Raw genomic sequence first — 26091 nt, 5'->3', positions numbered from 1 at the left:
AACAGTGCGTGCTGGGGAAAGAAGTTTCTGAAGGGCCAGAAGACAGCTGTTGGAAGGTGGTTCTCTCCTTCTGTTGTGGGCTCTAAGAATTGAACTCAGGTCCTCAGGTTTGCACAGCGGGCACTTTTTCCTGGGCAACCATCTCCATGGCCTTGAAGTTGGAATATCTAGAAAGGTGAGCTAGAAGCAGAAAGTGGCTTGATCTAATACTTCTGTCATTATCTCTCAAACTCATTCCTCATTCTATATTTTTGTTCTGTCCGGGGCTCTGAAGTCCACCTTTCCCTCTTGCCTGTGTGCTCCCTTTAAGTTCTGTCTAGAGAGGATTGCTTCTCCAGAGAAAGAGAGTCAGTCAGGTATCTAAAGAGGCAAATGTTGACTGGCATTTATTGGGGAACTTAGTTTGTGCTTGTGGAGATTGGTATTAAACAGTAGCCTGGCTCAGTGAAAGTCCAAAGGCCTTCAGTGAACAAGGAGGCTGTTGAGGTAGCTGTCACTGAAGGCCTGAGAACTGTGCAAGGGGCTGATTGAGTCTTAGACCCCTGAGGCCAGAGGGGTAAGTATGGGAGGGAAGAGGATATCCCAGCTCATTGAAACATATACGTATACCTTTTCACTTTCTTCTCCCTAACTTCTGCTAACTGGGTGGTATCTGTCCACACAGAGGGCAGATGTTCTCTGTATAGTCCATTCAAACTTACACACTAACTTCTTCGCAGACACATGCAAAATTAATGGTTTACCAGATTTCTAAGAATTTCTACATATAACACCACAACTTCCCTGCTGTGTACATCATTTTAATCCACACTTAGTGTATGTAAATGCCAGTCCCATAAGTTAATAATGCTTTAATATTGATAGCATACAAATGTGGTGCAGCAATTCCACCCATCAAACCCATCAAAGTGAACTAATCCTGCACCCCAGTAATAGGAGACAGAGCCTAGAGTGGTGTTTACTTTCTCTTGATTCTTTATGACTTAAGTATACATATATTATATATGTGTGTGTGCACATGTATGTATGTGTACATGTGTGTATGTGTGACTATGTCTGTGTATTTATATATGTGTCTGTGCATATGTGCATGTCTATATATGTGTATGTTTATGTACATGTATGTATGTGTGTTTGTGTCTGTGTGTACATACATGTGTGTGTGTGTATGTATGTGAGTCTATGTGTGTTCTTAACAAAATAGGGAGGAAATATTTATGACAGTGCTCATTACGTAATTACCATTACGTCTAGAAATAACAAAAAGTAATTTTAAAAAAGGAAAAGGAGTTAGCAGTGGATAACAGTAGCAAGGTTTCCAAAATCCCAAGCTAAAGTGGAAACCTCAGGGTTCTTTGGAAAGTCAGTGGTATTGGATGGTGTTTTGTTGGGGTAAACACATGAAGAAACATTTTGCTGAAGCAGACCTAGGTGAAAGACTAAGATTCGTGAAGGAACGCATTGCTGAAGTCAACACAGGTGAAAAGGATGTTCTATTTAAGGACGTGCATGAAAGGACATGTGATGAAGGATTCTTTGCTAATGACATGTCTGTCTTATATTGTGTAGTTGAGCTCCATTTGTCAGGACGCTATAGAGAGAAATGCACCAAAAAACTTCTGGCGATGTAGTTTCCTGTCCCTTCTTCAGAGTTAGGCCGATTGGCAGAGTGATGTCAGCTGGAGGACACGTGATGTTTGAGGGAGAATGGAAAGGGTTCGAAAAGGACAGTGATGGAGCTGAGCTTGACTTGCTGGCAGAACTGACTATACAACGCTTGTTGGTCTTGCATTTGATGATCTTTGATTCCTTGAGAGAGTTACAGGAGAACTGAGAACTCCCTCCTGCTGACCTGTGCGGAGGCTGAGGCCCAGCTGTCTTTGCTAGGCAGCGCCATCACTGCTGATGTATGTTTGCTACGTTGAATCTATGGAACTGGACTACTGGTATATCCATAACGTGTTTAGGAGTAGATGTAGCTGCCGCTGCTGACCTGTGAACTAAACTAGCGATTTCCTGACAACACAGATGGGAGTTGTTCCAAATAACCATTTCTAAACAGGTCCATTTCCTCTATATTCCTTCTTTTCCACTGCCTGTGGTGGGTGGTAGACTAGAAGGGGGGTTAAAGCATTTAAGAACCATCATTAAAAATAGTTTTTTTTTTAAATTAAAATTATACCAAGTACCTGTGCTGTAAAGGGAGCGTGCCAAAGACTCCAGGTAGAATTCTTTCTACCAAGATGCTTCCAAAACTATAGAATCTACTGGATTATATAATTCAAGTGCACAGCAGCCTGCACAGCTACAGGGATCTATTTTAGAGCCTTCCTTCTGAGGCCTACTCAGAGCCAGCCGCTTATGTTACTTGTAGGTGGGGCACATGAAAATGCCACTACGTTCCAAAATCCAAACAGGTCTGCCAGGCATTGGGTCTCTTTCTTCGTTTTCTTGTTAGATGCAACAGTTTATCCTCGGCCTTACAAGAACTATTTCTGCATATCTACACCAGGGTAGTGAGAAAACTCTGCTTATTCCCTAGCTTCTGACCTAATAAAACCTACCAGTAAACCCAGAACAATAATCACTTCTTACCACTAGTGACTGATTGCTAATCATGTAATAGATGTAATAGAACCGTGCACTAGCACAAGGAAGGGAAAAGGGAGAAAGATTTGAGCAAACCAGAGGGATGGGAAATTGGTGAATTATTGTGAGTCAGTATTCTTGGTCCCAGCAATTGGAAACAAGCTGCTGTGGGTGGGTCTTATGGACAGGGATGACAAGAGGGTTGCTACTGTTCAGGTCAGAGGCTGCATAACTGTTGTCAGGAGATTGTTAATGTACGGAAGCAGTGAAAGTGTGTCAGGTAATATAGCAAGTCCTCAGACTTTAGTAGGCCCCAGATGCCATGATTTTCATACACCATTCTGACTTGAGAACCCAATACATAAGCCCCAACACCAGCCAAAATGGGAACGAAGACAGTTCATAGTTCAAGGAGTCAGGAAAAATCCTTAAATATATGAACCTTGCTTTTGGGAGTCTTTTGATTTACTTCTTGCTAAGTGTTCTTGCTAACCACAGTGTATCAATTGGGATGTGGGGTTTGCACATAAAAGACAAAGAATAGGGAGGCTTGAGGCTACATGATTTGAACATAATTCCACTGTAGCCACTGGTTACAGACTTTCTATTCTGCTTTAAGAGCATTTGTGGGTGTTCTCTGGTGAACTTACCTTGCAAGAGTATAGCACCTGTGTAGAAGCGAGTTTGTTAGCGAGTTTGTTAAACACTTGGTGCTCCCAATGGGTCGTACACATGCACCTGCTCAAGAGCTAAGTGGATTCGAGAATGAAACACACACACACACACACACACACACACAGAGAGAGAGAGAGAGAGAGAGAGAGAGAGAGAGAGAGAGAGAGAGAGAGAGAGAGAGAGAGAGAGAGTTAATTTTTATATGCCTTGGCTAGGTCAAAGGCTTGGCACTTCTAAATCCTTCCCACAGCTAGCAAATGCTTCCCTCCTTTAAAATCTATATTTCGTCTCTGCTATGCCAGACTCAATCGGGGAAGGGGAAGTGGCCACTAGAGCCACTTACCAGAATTCTTACATGGCTGGTCTGTCCTACATCCCTCTCATGGCAGTTGGATTTTCTATCCTCTCTGTCCCAAGCCTAAAAGTCCTGCCTCTGTCTGTTCTTTATTTACTTATCTACCAATCAGAGCCAACAGCAGTAGGATCCCTCAGTGTCTTATATGCAGACACTGTATAAGCAGTTTTGGGGACCAAAATTAATATTATAAGACAAGCAGCATTAGGCCAACCCCCACTTCACACCTGTATTGAAATTACCTTTTGATTAGGCTTAGGATAATCCATTGGTGTTCTCCAGTCCCTATCTGTCTTTTTCATATGACAGATAGGAGAGCTGAAGGATGATGCCATGTGCCCAGCCACTTCAAGCTCCTGCCTCCATGCCTTCTGCACTATGATGGACTGTATTCTCAAACTGTGAGCCACAATCAACCCTTCTCTCCTTAATTGGGTTTTGTTTATTATTCTGTTGTGGCTGTAAGAAAATTATCTGGGTCAGGAAACCAGGACGGTGTTTTATCATCTAAATACATATGCTTCAGCTATGCTTTCTGAAACTGGGGAAACAACTCCAAACTGAGTTGGGGCCCCTGTGAACACACCGTGAGTCAGGCTTGAGCTGATGCCTCAGGTATTACCTGGTTCCTGATTGGTAAAACACACTGGCCTGTAGGTCTTCTGAAATCAGCACTAGCTCAGAGATTTGGTCCAGTAATTCTTAAAGATCTAACTGTTCCCCTTTCTATGATGAACAATTATCCTAACAAAAGACTGTAGGTCTCTTTCGGGAGGAACTGGGAGAAAGAATAACAGTGTTTTTTTTTTTTTTTAAGTGATGTTCTGGAGTTCTTGGTATAGTCCCAAATTCTCCTTCAGTCAAGGGGTTATAGCTCCACAAAATGCTCAAATCTTGGAAGCTCTAATGGTTTACATTTGGCCCTTCCCACTAAATAGACCTCTCTCTCTTTCTCTAGCTCAGAGAACCAATATACAAGTGTTGTTATTTTGTCTATCTGGACAAAGTTTGTCTATTCTGGAGCTGGAAATGTGTCCATTGGGTGTCTTTTTTTTTTTTTTTTTGAGTGCTGCTGAAGTTGTGTTCATTTAACCTGAAAGTTAACCTTTCTGCTTGTATTTTTTCCATTAGTTATAGGACACACACACACACACACACACACACACACACACACACACACACACCCCTTATAGGAGTGAATCTTGAGAATACCCAAAGTTGTCTTTCTTGTCAACTGCCTCGGTGGAGGACATTCTGATTCCTCCCGTCAGTGTCCTCAGACAGAAGAGGGCCAGATCTGTGCCGTGATGGGAGAGGATGTATCTGCTTAAGAGGTTACATCAGGCAAGGAAGACTCATTAAAGGTAGGAGTGTGAACATCCACAGCCTCATCTGGTCTTCCCATGGATTCCCATCCCAACTCGTAGGCTCCTTCTTTTCCAGCCAAATGCCCTTGTCACCAAGCCCAAGACTGTTTACTTGCTACTTAAAAACAGAACAAGGTGCAAAGTCAGGAAAAATCATGTTAATCCAGCAAAATTAAGAAGGTGGTGGATGAGCTTTCTAAATAGACAAATTTAACTCAACACAAAGCTTTAAAAAGATTTATTTTTATGTAGATTGAGTATTTCCAGACATGTGCACAAGTAACGATGTTCAGGGCTGGTGCCTGCAGACATCAGAAGGGAGTATTGAGTGCCCCGGAATTGGAGTTATGGATGGTTAGGAACCAGCATGTGGGTACTGTGAATGGAACCCAGGTCCTCTAAAGATCAAGTGCTTTTAACTCCTGAGCTATCTCTTCAGTCCTTCATCATGAAGTTTAAGGTCCTTTATCTTTAAGTAAAGGAGAAGAGAGGGCATATAGTTAGGGAAGATTGGTAAGTGGAGACTTATCAAGTATCACTGGTAGTCTGGAACAGGTTGATGAGAAATCTCATAGTTGGCGTTCACATATACCAAGGTCATGATGGCTCTAAAAATATTTATTCCCATCTTTATGCCACCAATCAAGATTGGAAAAAAAGAAAGAAGAGAACTTTTGAGTATATCCATACTGTGCCCTCAATTCTGGACCAATATTTGGTCTGTGCAGAACGGAGTGAAGACGATCTGACCCAAAGGTTAAGAAGGCAGAGTCAGTGACAACATGAAGGCAGAGGTGTCAAGGTCTTTGGTCCTCTTTAGTATCTGTCAGACACCCATGTACACTGCCTGTCACCCCGGTGAGTCCTGTGGTAAGCAAAGTCAGAAGTATCCCTGGGACTTTCTGTCAGCAGACTCATTACAACTTCAGTGAAAGACCCTGTCTGAGAGGACTAAGACAGTGACAGAGCATCACATATAGTTACCAAACTGCTTGTCTCCTTAGTAGATTAGAAGAAACATAAAGCCATCAGAAGCCAAATGCTTCAGTTCTATGTACCCTGCCAAACAATGTAAGTGAAGTTGCAAGGTTATGAAGTAAAGGCTCTTTATGTGTGAATGTCTTAAATTGGTCAAAGTTGTAGATATAGGGCAGGAGATTGGCTCCCACAATTATGGACTCCCACAAAGAGGGTCTGTAGGCTGAAGACCTTGGGTGGCTGGAAGCATGTCTTAGTGCAGGTCTGAGACTAAAGAAGCTAGTAGGACAACTCTTATCTTGAGGCTCAAAGCTTGAGAACCTGGTCTGACAGTGGCTGGCATAAGCTCCTGGGTCTAGGGTTGAAAGACTAGAAAACCAGATCAGGAAAGCTGTATGACATCTAATGTTGTCCTTAGTGTGCCTATAGATAGTGTATCTGAGAGGGTGCATTAAGAAACTGTTGACATGACTGCCCCATTATTGGGGTGAAGGTTTTTATTGTAAGAGAAAATATCCAAAGGCATCTTGAGGAGTCCACAGCAGAGCAGAAAGAGAAAGTGGGCATGGCCAGGGTTAGGGAAACAGGTGAGTGGGAGATAAGAGTGTAGGCAGTGAGACAGCATGAGAATAGTGAGAAACAGGGGGTGGGTGGAGAATGAGAATGAAAATTAAATAAGAGTATAGCAAGGACTGAGGGGGACAGGATGGGTGGATCAATCATGAGGATTATTAGGGCAAGTAGCTGGAGGGAGGGAAAGGCTTAGATACTTATCTTAGATCGGGTTTTCAATACTCTGAAGAGACCATGACCAAGGCATTATAAAGGCAAACATTTAATTGGGGTGGCTTACAGTTTCTGAGGTTCAGTCCATTATCATCATGGTGGAAAGTATGGCAACGGGCAGGCAGAATGGGTGCTGGAGAAGGAGCTAAGAGTTCTACATCTTGATCCAAAGGCAGGCAGAAGGAGGGGGCTCCCTTCCACACTGGGTTAAACTTGAGCATAGGACCTTAAAGCCCTCCCCCACAGTGACACACTTCCTCCAACAAGATCTATTCCATCTATTCCAGTAAGACCACATTTCCTAATAGCACCACTTCCCAAGAGCCAAGCATATTCACACTACAATGCTAGTGTGGTACTTGTGGTACTGAGGAAACCTAGAGGTCAGTGTGGGCTCTGATATGCATATATCATATATGTATATGCCACTGGAGAATCAAGGGCCATTTCACAAAAGTTTGAAAGGCACATTGGCTTTTTATTTAATCATTAAAAACTTCTGCAGTCCAGCTTTAGTTCATATCTGGATATACGGACACCTTGAAGCCTAACAATTATAAATAAATTGTATTAGGACACTAGTGAGTTTGGGAAGCTCTGCGCTGAAGAAAGTTCTCCCCCCGTCCCATCCTCTCCCCCCTCTCATTCTCTGACTAAAGAACAACCTAAAGAATAATATACTAGCTAGTTTTATGTCAAATTTTCACAAGGTAGTGTCATAAGAGGGAAAGTAGTCTCAGCTGAGAAAATGTCCCCATTAAATCTGTTGTAAAACATTTTCTTAATTAGTGGTCAGTGGGAGAGGGCTGGGACTACTGTGGGTGTTGCTACCTTTCGGTTGGTAGTCTGGGTTGTATGAGAAAGCAGCTATGAGGAACAAGCCAGAAAAGCAGCACGCTCCATGGCCTCTGCATCAGCTCCTGACTCCAGGTTCTTGCCCTGCTTGAGTTCCTGTCCTGATTTCCTTCCACGATGAGCAATATGGAAGTGTAAGCCAAATAAACTGTTTGCTTGCCTACTTGATTTTTGATCATGGTGTTTCATGACACCCTGAGAAACCCTAAGATAACTAGTGACAGGTGAATGGCTCAGAATGCAAACTCTAATGAGATATCTAATCAGGGCCACATATAACTAATATAAACTAGTGATGTCATATAATGCATAATGCACCAAAGCTAGAGTATTGTAGAGATGTATGCATGTGTAGCAAAGTGAGGTTATAACATCTGGCTTTGAAGACTGTTGGGAGTGCCTTTCTTCATTGCTTGATGATCTTTACTTTTTTTTTTTTTTTTTTACAATCCTTCATGGTATTATTAACTGTTGATATTTTATAACATCTGCTTTAAAAAAAATCAAGCACACTGCACGAGGTTGAAAGAGAATATTAGAGTCCACTGTGGGCACTTGAGATGGAAGAATCCCTAAGCTCAACAGAGATGATCTTGTTGCCAGACCCACTCGGGTTTGCTGTTTATGTCCTCGAGCAAGCTATTACCCACCATATATTCTACTTCTTCCAATTGTAAAACATGGGATGAGATAATCCTCCACAAAGGCTCCTTTGACTTAAAGGTTTTCAAAGTGATACATGATATTGAGTTTAATGGATGTTTTTAGGTTCCATGCATGTTGGGGAAGACTGCTGAACCAACCAGATTCCTCTTAAGATGTTTTTTAAAAACATTTTTAATTATGTATTTGTGGGTATGTGCACATAAATGCAGTGCTTATAGAGGTCAAAGGTATTGGGAATTCCTTGGAGCTGGAGTCACACACGGTTGTGAGCTGCCTGACATAGGAGAAAGGAACTGAATTCCAGTCCTCTGTGAAAGTCATAATCATTCTTGACCACAGACCCCTCCAGCATTGTCATATTTTCTTGATTTTGAAACAGTCTCTTTAAGTAGCACTGGCTGTCCTGGAACTCCTTATGTAGATCAGGCTGGCCTAGAATTCATAGATCTGCCGGCCTCTGAGTGCTAGGATTAAAGGCATATGTCACTAGGCCCAGCTTCATGATGTCTTAATACTTGTTAATGTGCACATGGAATGTCTAGTTAGGACCCAATGAAAGCATATCTCCTAGAACTGGTATTTTATATTATTTTCTGTCCTCTTCAGCAAGTTTCTGGAAATTTGATGTGGTGATAAAAACGGTGGCACCTTTGTCTCATCTTCCCATCTTGACCTCGAAAATGTTCTTTTCTTTAGATCCAACTTTGCTTGGAACATTTAAAACCTGAACTACAAAGCTGGCCAGGAATTAGTGCTTTGCTCCTTGCTGTGTACTTTTTTCTTTTTCTTTTCTTTTCTTTATATGAGTGCACTGTCACTGTCTTCAGACACACCATAAGAGGGCATTAGATGGTTGTGAGCCACCATGTGGGTGCTGGGATTTGAACTCAGGACCTCTGGAAGAACAGTCAGTGCTCTTAACTGTTAAGCCATCTCTCCAGCCCCCTTGCTGTGCTCTGTAGATGTAACTCTGTTGTCCCTGCCACTCCTGAAGTCTTGGGTTCATGATGCATCCCTGGCATATGCAGTCCTAGACAGATATCTACTTTCCAGAACAGCGGTCTTGGTGGAAAGATGCCTGCTATTACACTTCCTTATCCTGAGTCTGTAGTGTAGGTTTAAAGATGATTGAGCAGTGATTTTTAGAAAAAGTGATATATTGTTGCATCAAGGATGAACAATAACACAACAACAACAACAATAACAACAAACTGTTTTTGGTCTTTCACTTAATATTCTTTCTGGATCACAAGTGAGTTGGGTTTTGCAAACATGCTTGGAGAAAAGTTCTCTAGGGTGCCTCTGCAGAGAGCTCAGCACCTCCTTTCTACAAGCAAAGGAAACAACCTTCTGGATTAGGGCTTAGAGACAAGAGTGGTTTCCAGTTTGCATCAAGTCACTGTGAGAGATCTCATTAGGAGAGTGGTGCTACCTGCAGGCTATTCCTACCTATGGCGAATGTTACTAGGGTCTGGTATTTAAAGACTGGATGGTGGGAGTTAAGCTGGAGAATCTGAGGAAAGAGTCCAGAAACAGAGATGGAGAACAGTGGTAGGGTATGAATCAAGACTAAGCAGTTGTCTTCTGTGGGCCACAGCACCCTGGCATCTTCAATCATTGGGGCACTCTCCTACCTTTGACTGATTATGGCTCTGTGATGGAGTAGCTGGCAGATAAGGCTTCTGATGAGTACTGTGGTGGCAATGTTAAACCCAGAAAAATGACAGCTGGAGATATCTGTGTTTTATAGTGGGTTTGTAGGAGAAAGCCACAGAAATTTTGAGTTGGGTATTTTATGTGTATGAGTGTTTTGCTTACACGTATACATGTTGCATGTACACCATGAACATTTTCTATGCTAGCAGTCAGAAGACATCAGATACCCTGGAATTGGAGGAATGGATGGTGGTGATGGGACTTGAATCTTCTAAAAGAGCAACATACCTCTCTAGCCCCTAAGCCAGGTAGTCCTTAGGATGCTGAGACTACCTTGTAAACTAGGATGTCTCCTGCTGTAAGCCCCTCCACCCCGCTAAATACTATCAGCATCAAGTCCTGACTGTGACCTGCTTCTTCATACTTGCAATATCTCCTATCCCATACAGTCATTTCTCTTCTCAATTTGGGTTTCGGAACCACTGAAAGTTACATGGGGAAAAAAATTCTTGTCACTCAAGTTTTAGGGAAACATTTTATAATTTATATATAAAAGTTCAGTAAGAAACAATGCAAAATGACAAGGATTTTCACCGTACAAGAGCCAAAACAATAAAATAAAACCAAAAGTTAAAAAAAAAAGATAAAGAAAAAAAGACAAAAAAATCATAACCCAAACAATGAAAAACCTACACATAATGAATGTAAATTTTAATTATAAAACAAAGAGTATGAACAGAGCATTTAAAATCTCAATCATTTGGCAACTCATCATATCATTGCAAGAAACAGATCCAATCTTAAGAAAACGTTATTTTATGAAAAACTTAAGTCAGACAGTTTGTTCATTATGGGAGTTAAATCATGTTTAAAAAAGAATCTGGCTATAGAACCAGTTTCTCTCCTGAAACACCTGTATAGAACAACATGACACCCTGAAACTGAACAGCTTGAAGCAATCTATCTTCAAGCATTTCTCATCACTCGACAGACAGTATGCAGATGGTGGCATGGGGCGAACACAGAGAAGAGTGAACCCACAGAGGATGCCGCCTGCAGGTGAAGGATGTGAAGCAGGTAATTACCAGGTTATAGGGCTGGCAGGTAGAGCCACAGGGGCAAGGGTAGTCAAAGACAAAACAATCATGGCCATGGACGGAAGCAGTGGAGTCTGTTCTTCAGCTAATCTACTTTACTTGGACGCATGCGTGAATTTCTGTTTCCTGCCAGGCCATATGCAGATAGGTACAGGGCACTCGGAGTCCTAGAACTCTTCTACTAATGACTGCATAGCATTTAAAACCCTCTTTTTATTAAAAAAAATTAATAAAATAAAATAAACAGATATATAGTAAAGTTCACAGGTAAGATTTCTCTGTAAAATAAATAAAGTGTTCATTGATTAGCATCATACATTGAGTAAAATACAGCCTGTTTTTACATGTTTATATACTATACACAGATCCCCACGGGGCAGCCTGTTGTCTGATGGGTTGGAAGGACTGCATTCTTGATGTGTCACATTGGAAACTCCAATTTCCGCTGTTAAAATATACAACTACTTTGCTGAGTTCAGATACAAAGTAAACTTATCTTCCTTTATCTGAAGTCAATGTACATAATCCCCTCCATGAACAATGGTTTATAAAGCTGTTTAAAACATAAAATGAACAAGCTCGCACCTAGAACGTACAGCACATGCAGATCCTTTTCTTGTTTTTAAAAAAAGAAAGAGCCCATGGGGCAAGGCTTGTCCTTTTTCTCTCCACTGGGTTGTTATTCTGAAAGCCAGAGCCACCATTACCGCTTCGCCTTTTTCAGAGGGGTTTCGTCTACTTTCTGCTGGCCTCTCGTTCGAGCTCCAGGAGGGCTGAGTTCTCGTTTGCGCTTGACAGAAGGGGAGAGCTGTGCTTTTGATCTGTATTGAGCAAAAGCCAAGGCAATAAGGAGAGTTAAAATCAGTTGTTTCAAATAACTTGGGAGACTTTAAAACAGTATCCTGGAGGGAAAGCCCCAGTCTTTAATACCAGGAGTGCTTGAATGCCTGGTTCTTTACCAGGAACCTTGAACAGAGCACAGACAGTGCTCTGAAAGAGGCACACAGAGGCCTGCACTCTGTGCCAGACCTGCCACCCTGAGATATTGAGCTTCACCTTGTTAGCATCCTTTCCCACACTCCTGTTCTTCTGATACACACACAGAGACCCCACTGGAAACAACTAGCACAAACACAGCAGGAGTGTGACCTAGCACCTGACAGTCAAATCGTGTTCAGAGTAGCATTAGAGAAGCCAGCTGGCACAGCAGGAAAAGGTTTAGATGAGCGTAGTAACTGATTCAGCCATGTCACCATCCTCAGACATATACAACTCTTGCTAGCTCTCTTATGTTTCTAGGACAGTGGTTCTCAACTTTCCCAATGCTGAGACCCTTTAATACAGTTCCTCATGCTGTGGCAACTCCCAACTATAAAAGTTATTTCACGGCCACCTCATAACTGTAATTTTGCTTTTGTCATGAATCACAATGTAAACACCTGATATGTAGCATATCTGATACATGATCTTCAAAGGAACTGCAACCCACAGGCTGAGAACCATTGTTCTAGGACAAAACAATCAGACCACGGTGCATCTTTTTACACAGCCAGCTCTCGACTTTCAGCACTCTGGACTGCAATAAGTTCTAAGCACCGCTATGTTCAAACAAATGTCATCCCTGTCCACATTTTAACAAGTGATTTTCTTCTTTTTATTCCTTTTTGAGATAAAGTATCATATAGCTTGCCTAGGTAAGCCTTGAACTCCCGATGCAGCACATGATGAGTTTGAACTTCTGAACTTCCACCTCCTGAGTGATATTACAAGCACGCACCAGGGATTCATCCCAAGACTTCATGCCTTCTAGGTAAGCAGTCTAAGACTGAGCCACATGCTCAAGTCTCTTTTTTTCCCTAATCATCTTATATGACCTATTTGACCAATTTTTTTTTTCCAACTTCAGTTCAAAAGCCCCCTTGTGAGAAGTCTTCCAAAAGAGCAAGCAGCTTGCTCCCTAGGAACTAAACAGCGCTTTAGAGTTTTACCACAGCACTAGCCACTAGAAGTTATCCACTGTGCCTTTTCAGAGTGCAGACTACGGCCAATACTTTAAAGCAACATGGTAATGGAAAATGACAGAAACTGTCATGTCGCCATACTAGTAAAGTTTTACTAGTGAGTGTTTTATCTGTTATAGTAGTTTAGTCTTATACACATTTGCTCCTGTCATTACAGGAGACATTCTTTGGGCACTTGCAAAGACTAAGCATGTTATTTAGCTAGAGTTCTAACATCTGCTCGTCATATGGTAAACATGCAGATAATGTCTTATTAATAAATTAAAGGACTGGAAAACTAAAGCTTCAGGGTAAAGAGAAATGCAACTTTATTGCTGCAGAGGCATGCTTACTGCTCTTCTAACAGCAAAAGCAAACACTGAGTTGAATGGTGCTGCCGACAACATGGTTCTTACAGGTTATCTATGAATGAGCTGAGAATGGCTAAGAGATGTTTGCTAATACTTCATCCCACATTGTGTGCACACAGAACACTAGTTTACTGTGGAGCTGCTGGACAGCAGGAGCCAGTGTTGTGCTGTAAGCTGTTAGCAGGAAGCAGGATCTTGAGTCAGGTCCTTCTCTCCTCTTGTGGGAGCTTGGTAGACTGACCAAACCAAGCCCTTTCCTTATACCCAGAAGCCTGCCGGAAGTGCAGTCACAGGCCCAACTCTTAGGCACCTCCACCATGTAATAATTCCTCTGCACATTCAATTCTAAGAAACATGCATCCATATTGTCCACATAAAAATGAGGATGAATATTTCATCTCACCCAATGACGATGAAATGAGAGAATTTCCTTCCTTTCTAAGACACATATATATTACAGGTGTGCTATTAGGATCAAACACTGTAAGAGTATGCATAAACAATCTTTATATTCGTGGAATCATCTTTTGTTTATGAATGTTACCATATACAAAGAGGAAGACAAGTTCCCAACCTCAAGGAAGAAACTTAACAGTTCAGGGGGAGAAGCAAATAGGCTACCTACACCACTGCCACCTGCCACTCCTAACTGTTTAGTGCTGATTACAGATGCAATAGGAAAAGATGAGAATGGGCTGCAGCAGATAGGAGGCCCTGAAGGAGAGGGTTTTAAAGAAAGGAAGGACCTGACTCACCGAGGCAGGCAGCGAGCACCCACTGCCTAAGCACAGAAGAGGCAAGGAAGGAGCACTGTGGGAAGCAGAGGTGAATCCAGCTGTGGTAGAAGGTGCAAGCTGCAGGTGGCTGTTTGAAAGTTCTTTGTCACCTCTATAATAGTTTAAACCAGAAGTGACTCTAAGCTGTGACATGCTTCACCACATTGTACAGACTGAACTACGTAGTCAGACATGCAATCACTTGGGAAGAAACATGCCTGACTTCAGTCTTTGTACATGATGGTTGGCTATTAAGGCTCACAAGAGTCAAAGACAAGCCTGTGTGGCTGGGCCAGGGGGCAAAGCCGGTACAGACACTTTTATTTTAAGCCTTCCTATTTCTGGAAACCCATGATCCCCCAAGTCACCTATTTGGTGAAACAGATATCCTTAAGAACATAAGAAAAGCATTACTTGGGAGTTAAAAACAACTTGAAGGGCAGGCAGGGACTTACCTTCCTAATGGGGGAGATTTACTAACTTTTTCGCTGGTAGATAACTTCTCTTTTGCTAACTTTTGGCGATTTCTAGGAGAAACTGTTTCTGGGATGCCAAGTTTGGATGTTGCACGTGTAGATGGCTTGCTATGATTCTTTCTGAAACACATTATAGAAACACTGGGCAATGGTAGCACTGGATTCTCTAGTCCTGGGGGCTACTAGAAAGGAAGAGATTTTGCACAAGCAAGAAAGCTATGGAGACTCACAGGATCAAAGGGGCTGGGTGTCTTGATCATTGCTAGTAAAGACCTTGGTGTCAGCCAGGGCTAAACTCTTCCTCTAGGAAACTGTCTTTGCTTTTCCTGTGCATATTTTACCACAATCAAGAAGATGACTCTGAAAAAACTGCAACTATATTGGCCAACAAGGATACCAAAGAGCTCATCAAACAGAATAGGAGGCTAAGGTCACTGAAGTCATGACAGCACTAAATCTCCAAGCAGTTAATTATACAAGAAAGAAATCAGATTTCCAGAGAAAAGGAAGAAATAGGATTTATTCTACATATGGTATATATGTAATTCAATTTGAAGCAGTTCCAGTTTGGATGCATACTGAATAACATAAGGTCAGCAGAACAACCCTTCTGGATTATTTGGTCCACACCTGGTGTGGAACATTTGTTTCTTAGGGAGGATATGGATAAGAGAGTAAACACTAATAAGATGTCAAGGAAGTTCAGGACAAGAAGAAGGCCTGGAAACTGCCCTCAAATACTTGAGGAGAATTGTTATGAGGCCCCAAGAGTAGAACTTCAAAAGAGCAGAAGTCATAGGGATGCTAGCATCTACAGTGCACAGGAAGACAAGGTCAAGGAAGAGGAGGTTCACCTGTCCTAGCAGCACGCCTCAGAGAGTGACCAATTCAGAGGAGATGCCATGGCTCAGGTACCCAAGGTTAGCAACACAAGAGGATCAGAGTTCACATCTGACCCTGAGGGCCTGGGAAACCATAAAGATATTAAAGCCCTGGGACCAACCAACCAATGCTGAGAAATATAAACCAAAGAGAGAAGAGTCTGTGGATGAATCAAATGTTCCTAAAGAAATGGACAACACTCAAATGACCATTTATCTACAAATTAAATGACTTATTCTTTTTAAAAATTATTTATTTTATATATGGAGGTACAGTTGCAGATGGTTGTGAGCCACCACGTAGTTTCTGGGAATTGAACTCAGGACCTCTGAAAGAGCAGTTAGTGCTCTTAACCACTGAGTTGCCTCTCCAGCCCATGATTTATTCTTTTAAAAATATATTTTCCTAATCATAAATGATGCCATACATGTATATAATACACTTTGGCTATTATTTTGAAAGGTAAGCCTGCTAGTGACCTTTAGATACCCTCTGGAAGATACAAAGTCTAATGAACTTTCTGTGGTTGAGTCCTACTACACTGGAGGAGTCCCAGGATTTTCGGCATAAGAGTCACAGAGGTACATAAGGTACTAGTGGTGCACACAGGGCGTGTTCACTTCTCTCAATAGGGTTCGTGGCTCAGTCACTTTATTCCTCTCACCTATTCCTCCTCCCCATCCCCTCCTCCAAAAACCCACACGTCCCATCATTTTAACTTTAGTCATGAAAGCTCCTTGAGTTTGTTTTTGTATTTTAAATCTCTTTTGAGAAATCAAACCACAGCACCAGAGGCTAATAATGTCTGTCTGGAGGATTTAGAAATGGGTTGACTTTAAATCTTTGTATAAACATGATACTGTATTACCATTATATTATGGTGACAGGTGTTAATGGTAATACTTTCAAATTAAACATTTCAGTCCTTTTTGATTAATTTGGAGAATGAACTTATAGAAGACTATGGCAAGATAAACAGTGTATGAATGACACTGACATGGGAAAGTATTGGTGAATACCAGGGAGATCCATGCAGCATCACACACATCATCTCTCAGTGTTCAGTGGAGAAGGGGCACTGCTGGTGTGAACAGGAATAAAAACACGGGAGGGGCTCGGGAGGACTCTGGCGGCTAAATACTACAACCTTCACTTAGAACTTTGCCAAACCTAAAATGCTTCATAATTAATGATTTCACATACATTAACTTAGAAGCAGAGAACTCATAACTTCTTCAAACACATTTGACCACATATCCAGTTTTCTTTCCAAAGGATTGTACCTCTATCAGGGTTTGAGAGCACATACTTTAGGGGGACATGCAAATTCAGGTGGCTCATCAGGGCCAGCACAGGTGATGTCTGTGTGGGGGCCTCTGGGTTTCTTCATGGTCTGAGACAGTAGATGCTTAAAAACTGTCTGGAGAGAACTGACTGACTTCATCAAATATGCACTTAAGTCAGTCGAAGACTTTGAAGTTACCCCAGCAACTGAGAGAAAAAATTATCTCTAAAGTGAGACAGTCAAGAAGAGAACACGGAAAGAAAACGGCGTCAAGAGAGTCCCATGACACCAAGAGCTGCTTCCAGACAGAGCAGCTGCCGAAGGCCACTGGAGGCCCCTGGTGGCGCCCATTACCTCTGTGCCTCTGATCTGGTGGCTGATCTTGTGGTGGCTCCCAAGGGCTCATCCTCGTCCTCCTCTTCCTCCTCCTCATCAGAATCCTGATCGTTCTTGTCCTCAGATGTTTCAGAAAATGGTTTCTGGCGCTTTCTTTCTGGCTCTGAGGATTCTGTTCAGACAGAAGGGTAACACCTGGACTATTCAGTTCCCAACGACACCTCCAAAGGACAGCCACGGAGTAGAACTTAGGATGTTAGTGCTTTTCCACTTCCTTTTGGTTTCAGTACTTGCAGCTCACAACTGTTTACCTTAATCTCAAACACATTTGGGATAGTTTACTTATGTAGTTCACAGCCAGCATTTGCAAAAAATTCACATGTGCTCAGAAAAGCATCTGGGATGTGCCATTTCTGGCAGGGATTAGAGCCATTTCACACACATTTGTGCAACATTATTTCTAGCTGCACCCAGCTGGATTTTTCTTCATCCAAAAGATTTGTTGAAAAGTGTGATTTTGAAATAAGACTGTAATTAACAATGTAACAATATGTGTTTCTTGGTTTATTTGTTTTTCCCCCCTGTTTTGTATTATTTTTGTTTTTGTTTTAAATTGGCCTGCTGTTTTCTAAAGAGAGAGGGGGGTGGGAGAAAAGAACATGCTATACTCATACCAGCATCATCTGATGAAGTCAGTGAGCGTTTGGGCTTTCTTCCTCTTCGACGCACACTCCCTGTTTTTTCTTCATTATCATCCTAGAAACAACAGCATTAAAGTGGAAAGGGTGCTTAGCTGAGCATTATTAAGTTTATTTCTAGAAAATATGTTTTGATTAAAGAAAAAACCTAGAACTTACATTGCTTGTACTTTTTTCTTGTAGGTCGGTGGTTTCTTTATTGAACTCATCTTTAAAAAAAAAACAATAAACAAACACACCAGAAATTAAATTTCAACACTAGGTCTAGCCTGATATGTCATCATCACAATGTTAATACACTGTTATATAATTCATTATTTAAGATTTTTCCAGATTTGGAACTATCAGGAAACATCATAATGAAAGATCTTACGTAGGTAGCTACACGTAAACATAAAACTTGGAGTTTGGGGAGGCAGTTAGCTCAGCCAGTTAAATGCCTGCCTTGAAAGCCTGAGGAGCCGATTTCAGAACCCTAGATCACCCTGGTGAGGTGGAGAGAATGCCATGGCTCATGGCCAGCCAGTCCACCCCAATCAGTGACTACAAGCTTATAAGAGACCTGGACTCGATGGGGGCAGATGGCATACCTGAGGACAACACCTGAGCTTTTCCTCTGGTCTCCACATGTAGGTACAGACACAAATGCATACAAGTACAGCATCCTGCCCTACTCTCACATATACATATTAAAAAAGCAGACGTAAAACGCACTTATATTTCATATATGCCTCATTCGCATAGCCAGAAGGTAATACTATACAATATTTTTAGTGCATCTGTATCCAGAATGCAAACCAGAACAGGACAGCTATATTACTTTCCACTTTATCATGTCGATATTGGAAAGGTTTTGGATTCTGAAGCATTTCAGGGTTTTGACTAGAGATGTTTCTTTTAAGTCTCAGTATTGCTTTATAAATATTTCAACTACAGTTTGAGAAAGATCGAGCTTGAGTAACTTGGTTTCTATACTTTCTTCAGTCACATAATTAACAAGCAGAGTAGTATTTGGACTTTTCACTCCAAATACTACATATGGAAACTACAACAACAAAAATATACAATAGAAATATGCTTTATTCTTTAAACATTTGTCTGATATAGATGTTATAATTTTATAAGATTGTGTTCTTGTAAGGAAAATAAAGACTGGGTGGTATATTATTTGAATATAAAATTATGGGCCAGTACTCAACTCAAAAGTACTTCTTTTGGGGAAGGGCTCAAGGCCCTCCTCGTCAGAGATGAAGACATAGTACTGTCTCTTCCCTGAAGTCTCACTACACTAGTGAACGTGAAAAGGTTAACTCAGTAAGATCAAAGTCTGTCCTAAGCTAGTCATCATTACCCAGACTCAGAAAAGAGCAAAAAAACCCAAAACCATCACATGATCACATAGATAAGAATCTTTAAAGTGAGTGCAATGTATAAAGATTCCTTATTGTATGGATTTAAAATACCCTTAACAGACAAAAATAAAAGCCCATGCCCCCAAAAGCAAGCAAAAACCCCAAACCAAACCAAAACCAAAACAACAAAACAAACTTAATTTACCAAGAGACAAGAGAAAAAGTAAAGCAAAATAAAAAACTTATATAATTGGGTGTGTAAACACTGTACAAAGGTTTATGTACTTGCTATATTTTGATGCCCAGACTGTACGATTTCCCAAGCTGATTGTTACCAATTAAACAGCTTTTTGCATATTGTCAGTGTTTTAAACCCATGGATAGTGCTTTCTTTCATTTAAAAATCCTTAAGCTATGAGATTAAAATGTACAAACGTAAATATCTGGAAAGACAGACTAAATAATAAGTAATACTTCTATTTAGCCCCCTATCCAGGGGCAAACATTATTAACATTTTGGAATTTTTTCTCTCTCTTTGGAATGAGGACAAAATACTTGAAAGAATTCTATCTTTTAAAGATCTCAGTCTGAGCAGTCGAGTGCCATGATGAACCTCTGCTCACTCGGTAGCAGTGCTCATCTCAACACAAATGCAGCCAACCATGGCTCGGACACCGTGCTACATTTATCTCCAGCCTTCATTGTTGTCCTTTCTACCACCTTGTCCTGCAATGACAGTGTCCCAGACTGAAATGCAGACTAAAGAAAAGCGACAGTAAGTATATATAACTTTCTTTTTAAACCAAAAGTCAGCTCACTTCATTGAGAAACAATGAAATTGTAAAATCTCCCCTACCAGCCAGCCTAGGTCCCCTGCTTAAGGAAAAACATCTTATTTAGAAAAACGCTCTTAAAAGTTCTTGCACATGATTGAAACAACAGCCCCTCCTTAGACCACAGGCAGAGGGATGCTTGGAACATACCTGCTTGGCTGACTTTCAGTTTGTCACCAGGTGGAGACTGCTCTACCTAAGTTTAAATGAACACAAAATAAGAACAGTTTGTCATTACTACACAGTAAGACAACCAGTAAATTTTAAGACCTTTAGTACATAACCAGAATAATGGGGATCTATTTCTTGTGGCTGGTCAAAAAGAGCTAGCAAGTGTGGATGCCCATGCTTCTGACCAATCTCCGAGCCATGTGTCTTCTCCACCACCTTGGTGCAACTCTGGAGACAATGCCACAGTGGTGAATTATGATCACGCTGTCAGCTTTCCCTGAGGTCAGCTGGTCATTTCCCAGGTGGTTCTCGGCTTCTGCAGCCTTATAGTCCTACGAGAGAAGCTCTCTAATGAATGCTACAGTACTATACTACTTCAGAGCCACAGAAGGAGTCTCAGAGGATTACACGACTGGCCACATGACACAGGTCTGGAGTATGTGCAAAGCTAAAGTGATGCTTTCTAAGTCACTGCTCATGGCCATTGAGGTACAAGGAATAAAATCTTCCTATAATGATTTCACTGGGTATGTACTCCAGAGTCAAAGACAAGAACATTCAAAGAGATAAAGTAGCAGTACTGGGAAATGGCTCCACAGACACGAGGGCCCACAGTGGGATCCTAGCACCTATGTAACAAGCTGGGTGCAGAGATGCGCATTTGTAAACCAGAGTTGGCAGGAGAGATAGGTGGATTCCACTGCTCAGCCAACTTGCTTACATCATGAGTTACAGGTTAATTGAGAGACCCTGCCTCAAAAACTAAGGTGGAGAGTTACAAGGAAGACACCTGATGTTGGCCTCTGGCCTTTATGTGTGCATGCACATGCACACACATGCATTCACACATGTGTGCTCTCACATGAACATATGCACACAGCACACCCACATCCAGACAAATAGCAATGATGGTTCCCCTGTACTAAAATCAGTGCATATTGAGTACAAACACAATCAAGAGAAAATCATAAGGCAGCAAAGGCCAAGAGAAGCTTCCCTTGAAGTTTCCACTCAAAACCACAAAACCATTAATTTCTTCCTGCACTTTATCCTAGGTGCTCTAATTTTAGACAGCTGCACTCCTAGGTATGATGGAATCAGCTTACAAACAGCTATCAGAACTCTGTGCATAGGAAAATACCACTAAACGAGGCATTATCTGAATGGCTAGTCCACATTTTAAGAAAGTCTTTTGAAGTATTTAAATAATACAAAGAGTCTACCACATGAGCTGTTCACAGGCCAGAAGCAAATATTTGAATGTTTCACTTCCCATCTTTTACAATTACTTACAGTGGTAATGTCAGTCTCTGTTTTGGAGTCTTCTTCTACAAAATAAAATAAAGATTTACTTAGAAGGTCAATTTAGAAAGTTCTTGTGTATGACTTGAAGATGTGCCTCACACCTACTTGATTTGAAGGCTGTTTCTGCAGGGTATTTGCGAGGTCTTCCTCTTTTCCTTTTAATAATTATTGGTTGATCATCCTAAGAGGGAAGTGAGGAAAAAAATCCTCATCAATAAAAGAATAATTTACCTTCCCTTGAATCAATTCAGCATTCCCTTAATAATAAGAATGAACCCCAGCTTAGGTGCAGTGTTATGGAGTTTTATTTCTTCTTACTGTAGTCCCCTTGCTTAGTGAGTACTGACAGGCCTATGAATCCACAGTCCCACACGAGTAACAAATCCTCAGTGAGTGCTGTCCCAGGCAAGAACTATGTCTGGGATTTGGTTTAAGCTACTTGTGGTCAAAAGTTATCTCCCCCCAAAAAAGAAAATCTAGTGAATTTCTCACAAGAAACCACTAAAAAGTTGGTAAAATAGCAATGGCTCCTTTGGGATTTAGAGGTTTGTTTCAGGCCACTATCATTCTCTGATGCAGAAGCTGTCAACTTGAATGGGCTGGATGCAGACATGGCTGGCATGGGGAAGCTGCAACCTCCTGGGCGGAGCTAGGTCTCCTTGGGCCCTGCTGAAGCTGTTCCCATTTCCTCCTGCAGTGCTAAGCTGCAAAGGCAGGAACCTGTCAGTGCCCCTGACAAAATGTTGGACTGACCCTATCTAATGATGACATAAATAGGTTTTATAAAAATACTTTGATGAAATAAGACCAAGCAAACAAAATTAATCAGAATGACATTAATAAACCATAAAACAGTGTCCTATTTTGAAGTTATTTTGAGAGAATAACTAGGAAACCAACTCTTACCTCCTGTGACTTGACGCTGCCATCATCTTCGTTTGGCTCAATCTTTTCCCCTGTACCCTCACTGCTGCTAAATTCATCTGAGGAAAAGGCAGAGCTCAATGCTATGCTGGTGACCAGGTAAGTTTTCATCTCGTGCTTCAGAGAATCAGCACAATTCCAGACACACACACACACACACACACACACACACACACACACACACACACACTCTCTCTCATGTGCATATTTCCATAATTAAACCAATAAATCCAATTATAGTTGACTAAAAACACACTTTGAGAAGAGGATGAAACTTAAAAATAACCCTCAACTTTACAAATGTATGCACAAAGTTCTATGCTCTAGGGAGGAAGCAAATGGGCAAAGGGATGCTCCAGCAGGTGAAGCTTGGTGGAGGGTATGGGCTGTGAGGCCTGGGCTCCAGCACTCCCATGGAGGGCTTACACTCACCTCTGTCTTCCAGGGCAGGGCTGCTGTTTGCCTTTGAATTAAGTGTAGAGAATTCCTCCAGATCTCCAGAGTTCTCTTCCTGTAGAAAAGTTGAACAAGAACAGAGGCTTCATTTTCAAATTTAACTCTGCATCCATTCACACTTCCCTAGGTTTCTCACAATAACAATTTCCTATTTGACACTGAGAATAGTTTGATAAATGTTTTCAAAAAAATATAACCATCATTGTAGTTACTGGATCTGCTAAAAGAAGATAAACAAAAACTGAAAGCAGAAAAGCAGATTTAGATACCAAGGTTAGGGTTAGTTTTATTTTCTTCCTACAAAATGTACTTTGTCGTTTTAAGAGAAACTCTAAAGGAAGAAGTACTATAATTGCATTTCCGTATGGAGTGGTAGAGGAGAGAGAGATAGAAGGAAGGAATAAGAGGGAATACGTCAAAAGGAACATGTGGGGACCTAGTTGAACTAATTTAGAGTAGTAATCTCTAGCAGTTAAATTATTCACAAGTAGTCAAGAAAAAAAAATTTTGAGCACAAAGCATCAAGTGAACCCTGAAAGCTACAGTAATAACTAGGCTAGTAAAACATGCCCACAGGGCTAACCACTTTCTGATTAAAATTCCACTCTGCAAAATGAAAATCATACTTGGAACTATTTGCTGGACCAAGAACATGTGACTAGAGCAAACCTATTTTTTCCAAGTTTCCTACTATTTCTGCTAAATGGACACAGTATTAAACTGACTCCTAATGACTTCCTGTTATACCCATAAATGTATCCCTTCCCCTCAGTAGAGTAGCTTCTATTCACTGTAGATAGATTAATAACACAGAGGCCCACACTGGCCAAAGTACAGAAAATAAAACACACTGTTGACTGCTCAGCCCTAAATGGGCCGTCTATACTACATTCCTCTTCCCCAAGGCTCAGACCATCACAGGAGCAGAAACCCTGTGAGCCAGAAGTAAAACTGCCTTTGGACAGAGCAGGGAAGCCGCACATAGAAACTCACCGTGACTGTGACACTACACACACCCTATGCTGCAAGCTGAGGCCAGATCAAATCCCGGCAGGGAGAGGGAAAGTAGGTATGAAGTCCCAACCCTAGTGAGGAACTATTGGCAACTGATAGCTGCCAGTGAGGGAGAGTCAGCTTTCTGTAAATTGTGGTCCCTGCTAGGTCTATTATGCCTCAGTGGAAGGCCACACATCCAAAAATATATGGGCAGTAAAAAAGAAACTTGATGGGCAAAAAAAAAATTATTTCTGGTGAGTAGGAAAGAGATGAAAAAATACATATTAATATACACATATATATTTGTATATATTTCCAATGCATTTTTGAAAATATTTTTTGATTGGCCAATGACTGCTAAGAAATAGGAAATCCAGTTCTGGTGTTCTACTAGATAGTAGTATGACTACAGACACTAGGAATATATTATATGGCCTACTTTGAGGCAGATTCTTCCTGTCTAGTAACGAAGATGACAAGAAGCTTGTGCTATCTCCTAGTAATAGCAGTGTGAGCTCAGGCAGTTTTCGTTTGTGTGTGATTATACAACGTTATGTTCTCTTTGTAGGAGTCCTAAGATATCCACTGTGTTAGGTCACTGAATTTAACTTTGCAAGTTCACTTAACTGATTATCTGTAAAACCTAATTGCATGATGCTGAAAGCCAGGGGTCATTCCCAAGTCCCCTCACCTGTGGAACACCCAGATTTCCCTAAGGACTTTGAAAGCACTATATGACCAGTACCAAGACATGGAACGACAATGTGGCTCTCTATGATTGCAGACACCAGGACTAGTTATTATATTAAATATTCACAGAGAATTTTAGAATAATTTTAAATAAAAATAGAACTAAAATGCAGATTTTAAATATTCTAGTTGCTTTTTATGCTTTTGGTCTTGGAGGGTATGGGTTTAGAATACGGAAGGTCTGCCCACCTGAGAGAACCTAAGAGCTGTCTGTAGAACAAGCTATTTACTTTGTCACTATTAATACTCAGGCTCACATATAGACTGACTTCCGACCTAGACTCTTTTCATGTGCTGGATGGTGGGAGGACAGATGCGTGCCTTTGTTAGTTAGCTGGTGTTTGCTCAGGCTCATGGATGTCTGAGGATGATGCCCAGTCATCATGTCTGGGACAGAATGTATTTCCAGTTAGGGGATGATTGTTTTAGAGCAAGCACTAGGTCCCACAAGAATTCTACCAGCTCCTCATGACAAGTGTGAACTCATTTTTATTCTCTGTTTTCCACTTTTCCAGTGTCTGGGGCTTTTCCAAATCTAATTTTTATCTTTTGTAGTTTTGTCATACCAATTTGACAATGACTTTATTGCTTATAAAAAGTGATACATCCTTACTTCATGAAATGTTTTAGGAAAGGTAAAATCACTCCCAACCTAGTCTACAGATCACTATTACTGTGAAATGGGCTATGCTTTTTTATGTTAAAGAACTGAAGATGGTGCTCAGGGTTCTATATATTCTAATCAAATGCTCTATCTCTGAGCTATTAGGTTTAAATCAATTAATTATTTCAAAACTTACATGAAATTGAGGGGAAATAAAATTTCTTCAGACTGCTTCTCTCTTCATGTAAGAGTATTGTCTTATGACCCTAGTTATGAACAGGGCAATGAGGAATGAGTTAAAAGCCTATTTCTTTCCTAGGCACAACTCACTGAAATTTATGGCACTATGCTACTTTTCCTTCTCTGGCTGTTAAAAATCCTTTCTTTTTATTTAGTTCACCAGTTCTTGTGGACGCAAGGAGAACGGCTCTCGTCAGCTTTTATGTTTGCAAGAACTCGGTGGAGAAAACAGCACAGTCAGGAGAGATAGAGAGTAGCCATGGCTCAGGGAACACGCAAAAGTACACAGCGGGACGTGCGCATCTGGGACCAGCAGGAACAGGAGCAGAGGGAAGGCAAGTAGCCATAGGCTGCTTCTCTGAAGCAAAGTAATCAGAGGCAGCACATCAACATGTGTAAATAATATGCATCACCATTAGTGCACATACTTCATGATAAACTTTCAGAAGAAAACATCTGAAAACCTTGAGAAATAAGTAAGACCATCGAGCAAAGTTATAAGAAAGCACTATATTCATCTTTTATCACAAGCTGATTACTGTCAGAAGCATAATGTAGCAGAATAAAAATTATAAGTATTTATAATGATGTAACTAGGCTACCTCCAAACT

The 26091-nt window shown here is 41.1% G+C and overlaps 1 protein-coding gene across 7 annotated transcripts in view; it reads right to left on the bottom strand.

The window, feature by feature from the left end:
• Window positions 1–10448: 10448 nt before the first annotated feature.
• Window positions 10449–26091, bottom strand: part of Bod1l1 (biorientation of chromosomes in cell division 1-like 1) — a 54783-nt gene continuing 39140 nt past the window's right edge. For 4 of the 7 annotated variants that reach the window (XM_039092813.2, XM_039092814.2, XM_039092817.2 and 1 more), the window contains exons 18-27: window positions 22867–22945; window positions 22417–22493; window positions 21616–21691; window positions 21499–21533; window positions 20185–20230; window positions 18008–18057; window positions 17825–17906; window positions 17169–17322; window positions 14627–14767; window positions 10449–11845 (exon numbers count right to left, since the gene is read on the bottom strand). In XM_039092813.2, coding sequence (XP_038948741.1) covers window positions 11728–11845; window positions 14627–14767; window positions 17169–17322; window positions 17825–17906; window positions 18008–18057; window positions 20185–20230; window positions 21499–21533; window positions 21616–21691; window positions 22417–22493; window positions 22867–22945 — 858 coding nt within the window. In that variant the 3' untranslated portion in view covers window positions 10449–11727. The remainder of the gene's footprint in view (window positions 11846–14626; window positions 14768–17168; window positions 17323–17824; window positions 17907–18007; window positions 18058–20184; window positions 20231–21498; window positions 21534–21615; window positions 21692–22416; window positions 22494–22866; window positions 22946–26091) is intronic. The other 3 variants (XM_039092815.2, XM_039092816.2, XM_063273779.1) reach the window with 1 other exon arrangement.

This window comes from Rattus norvegicus, chromosome 14, assembly GCF_036323735.1.
Source record: "Rattus norvegicus strain BN/NHsdMcwi chromosome 14, GRCr8, whole genome shotgun sequence".
In the NCBI taxonomy this organism is placed as follows: Eukaryota; Metazoa; Chordata; class Mammalia; order Rodentia; family Muridae; genus Rattus; species Rattus norvegicus.
Note: the sequence above shows the minus strand (reverse complement) of the source record. Positions and strands in the feature narration are given on the sequence as shown.